This window comes from Helianthus annuus, chromosome 16, assembly GCF_002127325.2.
Source record: "Helianthus annuus cultivar XRQ/B chromosome 16, HanXRQr2.0-SUNRISE, whole genome shotgun sequence".
NCBI lineage: Eukaryota > Viridiplantae > Streptophyta > Magnoliopsida > Asterales > Asteraceae > Helianthus > Helianthus annuus.
In genome coordinates this window covers 46,881,601-46,891,008 of record NC_035448.2, presented here as the reverse complement: position 1 = coordinate 46,891,008, position 9,408 = coordinate 46,881,601, and the positions used below count along the sequence as shown (strand labels likewise).

The following is a 9,408-nucleotide window of genomic DNA, read 5'->3' as shown; positions in this document are numbered from 1 at the left end:
CTTTAAACAGAAACCTTCAAACCAAATTTGAAAACCCTAAAACCGAGTTCAACTGTTTGCAAAACACACATGTTATCGCCTGCCAATGGTATGAGATCAAACCCGAGCAATCCTTAGCTTCCACAAGAGAAATCAGTGTAAAACACAACCATATTTCACTTTCTCTTTCTAGTTCTCTTTATTTCTTTCTTTAAGATTTGGTAAAGATGATGTGAGAATAAGAGAGCTTAGTCCATGTTTCCTACTATAGGGTTTTAGGTGATGTAATTACCATTATGCCTTTGGAGGGCTTTCACACACTCTTCTCATTAGGGTGTTACATAATCACCCTTAGGGCATGATATTGTGATAATATGATTTTGACCATGGGACACTTGGAATGTCAATAACCGATTGTTAGTGAGTGAATATAATGAGAATACACCCTCATAAGCTTTGGGATTAAATTTGGTTAAGTAATTCTTGGTGTCAAGTATGTAACACTTGCTACCAAACACTCTTAAGTATCCCAATGATGGTTTTCTTCCGTTGAAGAGTTTGTAAGGAGTTTTGTTTACCAATGGGGGTCAAGATGACGAAGCGAGAGAAGGTTGCGAACTCTAATGGCCGAGAAGACAGAGCCGGTGGTGATATAATAAAGAAGTCGGTGGTACTCGAGAGGACAACGTTGACGACATAGGTGGATGTGAAAATTTTATGAAGGCTCTGATTTGCGAAAGTTGTGAACCCTAATTTGTTTAAAGGCATGCAATATACAATGCACTAATGATTGTTAAATATCTTATTAGTGAGAATTTTGAAATATTTAAATAAATTATATTAATCCACCCTATTGAACTATCGAACACAAACAAACACATTATCTAATGTTCATGAACATTAATGAACGAACACGATCTCTATTCATGTTTGTTCATATATTAAACGACAAACACAAACAAATTTCCAACCAAACGGTTCCCGACCTATTCACCAAACATTTAGTTTGTTTGAAAATAATAAAAAAAAAAAACATAAAAAATTGGTATCGTCGTCGGTCATGCCTTTTGGACCATTCACATTTTGAACTTTCGAGACCATGACACGTGTTTATTGCCGAAACTGAAAACGAAAGAAGCCGACTTCTTCTTCCACCTGTTAAAAGTAAACAAACATAAACCCTAGAAAGAAAGAAACCCCAACCCAACCCAGCCCCCACAATTTGGGGCGATAAAAAAATGAGTGCGTCTTTTCTTAAAAATAGCAGTAAGAAGGCGCACCTCTACGTCCACACCTTATGGAAGACACAGTCCATTTCCAACTCCATCGGAGCTCCGATTACCCGACCCCATTTCCACCAATCGCATGCTTCCTACTCCCGATTTCCTCAACGAAAAGTCAAGGAGATGGAGTTTTCGGTTCCACTTGCTACTGCTGCTACCTCTTCCAAAGGCTTTTCTTCTATTTCTAATAACGCCTTTATTGGGTGGTATTTGGGTATGGTTAAGACCCGACCCATTCTTACCAAAAGCGTCACCTCTGCGCTTATCTATACCGCCGCTGATTTATCTTCTCAGGTACCCTAAGGCATCTTGGTTTTATCATATTTAATTGTAAAGTTCGTTTGTGGTGATTGATTGGTATCAATCTTTTTCATATTAATATCAAGATTATTATGCTAGCTTTAATTTTCAGTATGTGATCAAATTAAGGTTTGCATAGTGAAATGTGGGTATCAAATGGTTGTTTGTCTGGTTATTTTAGGGTGAAAGTGGTTGCTTTTGATAAGGAATTTTGAGTTTCTGATACTGCTTTATTCAATCTTATTATTATTCTTGGTGGATTTAAGTTTAAAGTACAAGTTAACCAATAATTTTGTTTTCAATAAGATGCTTATCTATATCTCCTTATTATAAGCATACGTTGTTTAATTATGCAATCCCAAACAGCTCCCTTAATTGAAAATGTGTACAATTGTTTTGATATTTTGGTTAACAAAGGAGTTTAGTTTCAATATGGTCCCAAACTGTGATTACTTGTATGGCCAAAAAGAGATAATTTCTCATCTTGGTCAGATAAGCAGTTTTTATAGGCTTATGTCGCCCTAAAATAAGGTCTGGTGCGTTGTGGGGGGGGGGGGGGGGGTTATGCCTTTCCACTCCGCACACACCACACCGGGCTTGGCGTGGAGTCGTGGACCATGGCGTTGATGTTGGGGCTTGAGGTTTTCCACTGGCGTGGAGGTGATTTGTGGGTCGACATGGCGTTTGCTGATTGGGGTGGCTTGAAGCCGTTGGTCCCCAACGTCACAATTTAACAAAAAAAGTTTTTTCAATAAAAAAATGTTTTAACCCACCTCTACAAAAAAACTCACTTTTCACCATCTTTCACCTCACTCTCTTCTACCCAATTCTATTGCAACCTTCATTTTTATAAAACCTCTCAACTTTTTATAAAAAAATACTGCATCCACACAACCGCAACTTTGATTCGAAGTTAACTTTCGGTTTTTTTAGCTTTTATTTATTTTTTTAATTTATGTAATCTTTTTTTTATTATGTAATCGTTTTTTATTTAAATTATGTAATCTTTTTTTATTACTACTAATTGTTATATAGGTATTTTTAAATATTTAAATACATTTTTTATAGTTTTGAATAATAAAAAAAATTGAGTGCCATGTGTCGAATAACGCCACTCTTCCACGCCCCGTCCCACTCCCCCCGTTTTTGCATCACACCCCATTTCTGGCGCGTGCTTACGTGTTGTCTACATGTCGCATAACGCCCCATGTTCAAGCCCCTCCACACCGTGTGGTTAGCATGAGGACTTTGCTTTAGCCAAACACTCAAAGGTGCTTATATATTTTCATAAAACACACACACAAAATACACAATGAGCAGATAAGCTGTTTATAAGCAATTTCCAAACACCCTTAATCAAACGCATGTGCAATTGCTTTGATATTTTAGTAAGAGTAAATTTTAATGAGTTTAATTTCAATATGGTCTCAGTGATTACCTGTTTTACCAATTAGAGATAGTTTTTTACTAAATAATCGATTCTAAGACTTCTAACATTTGAGTTTTCATCCTCTATAATCAACCCATATTTAGACAATTGCAGGGTCATCTTCAGACTCTTATGATCTTGTAAGAACTGTTCGCATGGCTGGATATGGAATGATACTATTAGGTCCATCATTGCATTTTTGGTTCAATTTCGTGTCAAGATTATTTCCAAAGAGGGACCTGTTTTCAACATTCAAAAAAATGTTCATGGGGCAAGCGATCTTTGGGCCTATTATGACTGTTGTATTCTTCTCTGTCAATGCCGGTCTTCAAGGTACCAGTTTTCTCCATGCATTTTAATGACTAAAAAATTTGCAAACCGCGTAAAAAAAGAAACAACGTGACACTTAAGTTGGTTTTGAGTTTGAGCGTAATTTAATGTCTGTTAGGGTAATTGTAAAGTTGATTGTGATTAATGGTGGAATATGTTTGTTAGGTGAAAGTGGTTCAGAAATTGTTGCTAGATTGAAACGAGACTTGATTCCTACATTGATCAATGGTGTAATGTACTGGCCCGTTTGTGATTTCATCACATTCAGATTCATCCCCGTTCATTTGCAGGTATTTAATATTGTGATTTTAACTCCACTAAAAGTAATGATGATCTGATATTGGATTTGTGACAATGCAGCCACTGGTGAGCAACTCGTTTGCGTATATCTGGACGGTTTACATGACGTATATGGCAGGCTTAGAGAAAGCAGGCACCAAATAGCTGCACTGCTATGTTTTGCTATGTAAATGAAGCTGCAGGCAGCTAGCTATGTTACATTTTACAGTTATAGTTTTTTTTTTATTTTATTCAAAGTCGAGAATGTCATCATAAATTACTTACTTTATGGATCTTCTTAGATTTATCTTTTTGGCTGTATTTCTATTCATTGTCAACTTGCGGGGGCGTGCATCTATTCTACTCGGTACAACATTAATATTTTTTTGATGCAAACAGCAAGAATAATGCATAGCCTATGCATCCGTAGAAAGACGGTTTGTATATACCGGTAATTCGGTAAATCTATACAAGAATCATACCTAGTAAATCTTAAAAATAGCAGAACTATTAGTAGGGTAGGTTTGGGGAAGATAGACTCCAACTCAAACAAACAAAAAACAAGAATGATAAAAAGTAACACGTAAAAATAAATAAAATACAATGCGATGCAAAGTCCACCTAAATTATAGGAATATCTATGTCTCTACGACAAAGCTAAGATATCTCTATACCAACTCCTTAACCTTAATCATGGACCTCCATAAACTCCTATCCTGAACTACTATTTCCTCTAAGAGGTGCAACTTTAGCAAATCTAGCCTAATTTGCTCATCCCAAATCACTCTAGGCCTGATTTACATAATTTTTACTTATAACATGAATTCATTCGTTAAAATGGAATTTGAACTTCCTTAAGGCTATATGTATGCTACATGATTGTGAGTGAGAGCTTAGCCATGTTGGATTCACTATCACACAAACAACGCACCACACCCAAGTATCCGTGAGTGGCATGGCAGTGGGCCTACTCACGTCGTCATTGTGGTGTGAAAATCCAACTTCATTTAACATATTAATATTTCATTTAGAGTAAAGTGCAATTAGCCACCTTGTGATTTGGTGGTGGGAGTAAGTTGCCACCCTAAAACCTTTTTTTCGCACTCTAAACCCTCATGCTTTCATTTGTCAAACGGACGTTAGTTTGTCCATTTGTAGGGCTGCAAACGAACCAAACAAACACGAACAAGGCCTTGTTCGTGTTCGTTTGTTAAGAAATATATGTATTCACGAACTGTTCATGAATGCTTACCGAACGAGATTTTATGTTTGTGTTCGTTTGTTAAGGATATGAACTCGTTTGTGTTTGTTTGTTAATTTTAGGCAATGAACGAAAACGGACATTGATTAACATAAGTGAGCACAAACTGATGTTCATGAACACAAATGGAAACAAATGAACACAAACAAGTGTTCATGAACATAATATATAATACACCGACACTTTTAATCTTTTATTTATCGGAATTTTTATGCATTTAAATAAAATATAAAACTAAACACTCTAATGAATTATCGAACACAAACAAACACGTTACCAAACGTTCACGAACTGTTCGCCAAAAGTTTGATTTGTTTGCAGCCCTATCCATTTGACTTTAGGTGAAATGACGAGTTTACCCCTGCATGTTACCCTTTCTCTATCCATCATCTCTACACCTTACCCTTTCAATCACATCGCCACCATTAAACCACCACAACTTCGTCGTCCTCACCACCCACACGACCTCCGACCACCACTAAACAAATTATAATGCAAGTAACACAAGAGCATGGAACTAACCTTGCATATATGTTGTGTCTATACATCCCTTTCCACCAGTTTTAATCTTTCAATACCATTACTTGCAACAAATCACACTTCATGTCTTTTTCAAGATGAAATTTAAGAAATTTAATAGTTTGGATTGATGGAATAACCACATTTGCAATCCATGACACTTCAGATAAACCTGAAAATAAAACAACCTGAATATTACTTTTGAAAATATGGATTTGGTCCAAATTGTATGCCATTTTGTAACGTGACTAGTCTTTATCACCAACAAACGTTACACCCCTCCTCCACCAGCCCCCCCCCCTCTCCACTCCTATTGGTTATCCGATCCGCCACATCATCATCACAACAATGTAACACCCTAAACTGATTTAACAGAAAAACACGCAATGGAAATGCGAACCAGAAAATTCTTTCATTTAAAACTAGTTAAGATAATTAGAGACCTTTATATGCATATAAAACAAGTGTTACATCGTTCACTCTTTCTTATTACATTCGATAAAACACAATCAATTGACTATGACTACGACCACGCCACCGTACTATCTGCGTCCTGACTCGATCTTCAACCATCCCTCGCTTTGCATGGAGACCTGAACAACCTGCAAACACCACATAACTACTTCATTAGCTAAGTAAGTGAGTTCAGGTGAAACATTCAAAATGTGAGAATCACTTCTAACGGAAACTCAATGTTTATGTACAAATGTCTCCGCCAAATTGAATTCCTTCTGACTACAATCTCAGATTTGATCCCCGGATCCTAACCTTTGACTCTCATGTGTTCATCCTCACATACCTGCATTTTGATACCATTCTCATAACGATATGGTTAGCAACATTAAAATACATACGTACATTCAAATTATATATTTGTATCACCATAACCCGCCATCCTATCTTCCTTCATGTAGTCACTAGGCCCACCATGAAGTTTAGGATTCTATACCTATTCTATACATAACACCCGACCTTTACATATCACTAGGATCGTAGGCTACGCACGAGCCAGCTTGGCCCACAGTTCCAGATCGGGTCTACAGCCCTGATTGTTTACCCTACGATCACTTCCTATACAAATTTTGAGCATTGCGTTTATCTATGCATTGTGCCAATATGTGCACTTCGCTAATCTATGCACTATGCACTGATATGTGCACATCACTAATTTGTGCAATTCGCTAATCTGTGCACTTCACTAATTTGTACACTACGCGTTGATATGTGCACTTTGCTATCTATGCATTTCGCTAATCTGTGCATCATGCATTGATATGTGCACTTTGCTAATATGTGCACAACACACTAATTTGTGCACTTCGCTAATCTGTGCACTACACACTAATTTGAGGTCCAAATTTTCTGTTTTGTTAGAATACTTGTTATGCTTTCATAAAACTATGTTTTCTTGATGTTATCTTGTGCCTACTTGTTCTTGAACCTATCTAAGCTTATGAGACTTGTTAGGAATAGATTCTTATGAGTTTAAAAGGTGCAAACACCTCTAAACTTTATGTTTTTGTTCAATGTTCATGTGCTTTTTGTTTCTTTGCTAAAACTTGGTGGAATCTTATACCCACCAAGCTCACAACTTAGTCTATAGTTGTGGGTTCGTGTTGAGATGATTTCCATCAAGTTATGAGTTCAAAAACTCTTAATTTTCAGTTTATACATATCGTAATCCAAGTGTTGAAAGCAAGCATGATTCATCATCTTTCATATAATGAACTTGTGACTTATGAAGTGTGAACCATTGGAGCTTGGGCTTTCTAATCTAGTTCCACTCCTTCACTTGTGAACTTGTGTATAAACACTCAAGTGACTTCCTAGTATCAAAGTAAAATAGCCCCGCCTAGCCTCCGACACTTAGGATTACCTTTTCTTGTCGTGTTGGTTCACCCGGGTTAGGATTTACTTGGTCACGTTAGGACCCATGAAAACACTTTAAAAACTTAGTGTCCAAACGAGTGTCTTGACGAGATATACTTTTGCATACATATACTTTTATACTTAATTTTGAATCCAAACATTCCGTAAACTCCCAAAACCGAACACATTCATTCTCCTGTTCTCATTAACTCGTCAATACACGGATAATCAGAAAGCTTTTGCAATATTGTGAGTATACTCGACGCCCTTTTACCGTTTTTACACTTTTTTTGGGTGCAACATGTTTACTTATACAAAACACACTCAACATTCATACTTTGTGCAATCATACATACAAACAATCCAATACATGCTTACTAATATGTTATGCTTGATTCTTATTTTCTAGGTTTGTTCGTTTTGTGATAAACTTGTCATTAACTTCGTACGAGCATACCCTTAACATGTATAGCGCTATAGGAGTAACGCACTGCCCGTGAACGTGAGGTTATGTTAAGGCATTCATTCATACTTACGTTAAACCTTGGTTTGACTTATTTGTTCACATGCCTGTTTATACGTTAATCTTGATAACTAGGTTTGCCATGTGGATTGTTCATTTTTTATACTTATATGCTAGTATTCCAAAACTTGTATACTCGCCAATACTTTTGTATTGAACTATACTATAAAACATGTTGCAGGATTTTGATGATGATGATGATGATGTGCGGAACTTAGTAGGATGCCTAGAAACGCATTTTATACTTTCAATACTTGTTGTATTGTAATTCATTTGTTTCAACTTGTTGTATTCAATTTCAAACAATGTAATTGATTCTTTTAGCAATGAAATGAAAGTTATTATTAAATACTTGTCACAATTTAATGTTATGAGTAATGAGCAATCTATTTCGTCTCACTCCGATGTTTCCGCCGTCGGTTGGGGTGTGACACAACATGGCAAAACTTTTGTCTTTGAGACTCCTTTGCGGACCGTATGGCCTAAGGCCTACAGACCGCAAGCATTTAATTTCTCTGTTGATGAGGATCGTATACGGACCGCAAAGGCTTATGCCTACGGTCAGTAGAGAAGTTGGAAATGTGGTGCACAGAAGCTCTTTACGGACCAAACCCCCTACGGTTCGTAGAAGGTTGCCAGCAACAAAAAAATGATTGGATCCCAAACAAACCTGCATGAAACCACTAACTCGAAACCATGAGCTTCTTGGTTGCTCATGCCATGTCTTAGGACACTTGTACTGATCTCCCACTAATCCATGAGCTTCTTGGCTGCTCATGGCTATGTGATCGTAATTAGGTAGGTGTTAATCCCTCAAAAGGGCACCTCCTGAAAATCACGTTAACTAGGTCAAATGACGGGTCAAAGTTTTATTATTTAAAAAGTCAAAAGTCAGTTTTTTCGTAAACTTTATAAACTGGTCATATAAAGGTTATAAACCATGTTTTGACACTTAAATAAGTTGGTAATAAATATTAGAACATGTATGGACATGTTCAGCTCGTCATTTCCAGTTTTAAGGTCGGTTCGCAACCGAAAGTCGAGCAGTTTGACTTCTGCTTTGACTTTCGATTCTGACCCGATTTAGCTATGTTAGCTACTGAATTTAAGTTGTATTATGATCGTAGGATAATGTAGGATAACCATCTGAGGTTATACTACATGATCATAATCAGATTCTGAGTTTATATGCAAGTTTCTATAATATGCCTAACTTTGACCAAAATGCCCTTTTTGCATAAAACATGGTTTTAATCAACAATGAACTTGCAAATGATTTACCTAATGATATGTTAATATAATTAACATAGTTTGGTATTATGATTCTGTTCATAACCTGAGTTTTGATATAAGATTGTAAATTATGTCTATAATGACCAAAACACCTTTTTGGCGCATAGTGTGGTTTCAAACCATAACTATCTATCAAAACTTGTTACCTACTGATAATATAACATAATTAAAGTGTTTTCACAGTAGGTACTTGATCATAACTAAGATTTTATGCAAGTTCTTAAACTATGTCGCTTAATGACTAAAATGCCCTTACGATGCATATTTTGATTTTAAAACCATCATGGTCATATAAGTTGCTAACCTATTGATGTTACAACTTATTTAAAGTATATTGGCATAT

General features: G+C 36.4%; 1 protein-coding gene across 1 annotated transcript; it reads left to right on the top strand.

Annotated features, from left to right (window-relative positions):
* The first annotated feature begins 1,145 nt into the window (after positions 1–1,145).
* LOC110915916 (PXMP2/4 family protein 3) lies at positions 1,146–3,941 on the top strand. Its single transcript, XM_022160666.2, has 4 exons — positions 1,146–1,556; positions 3,096–3,324; positions 3,487–3,611; positions 3,682–3,941. The coding sequence occupies exons 1-4, from the start codon at positions 1,218–1,220 to the stop codon at positions 3,763–3,765; spliced, it is 777 nt and encodes a 258-aa protein (XP_022016358.1). The 5' UTR covers positions 1,146–1,217; the 3' UTR covers positions 3,766–3,941.
* Positions 3,942–9,408: the final 5,467 nt, after the last annotated feature.

What these genes read in the sequence shown, in the direction of transcription:
- LOC110915916 (XM_022160666.2), top strand. Translation starts at nt 1,218, where the DNA reads ATGAGTGCGTCTTTTCTTAAAAATAGCAGTAAGAAGGCGCACCTCTAC. An exon ending in TGTCAATGCCGGTCTTCAAG is followed by an intron (nt 3,325 to 3,486) that starts GTACCAGTTTTC and finishes TATGTTTGTTAG; the next exon opens with GTGAAAGTGGTTCAGAAATT. An exon ending in TCATCCCCGTTCATTTGCAG is followed by an intron (nt 3,612 to 3,681) that starts GTATTTAATATT and finishes GTGACAATGCAG; the next exon opens with CCACTGGTGAGCAACTCGTT.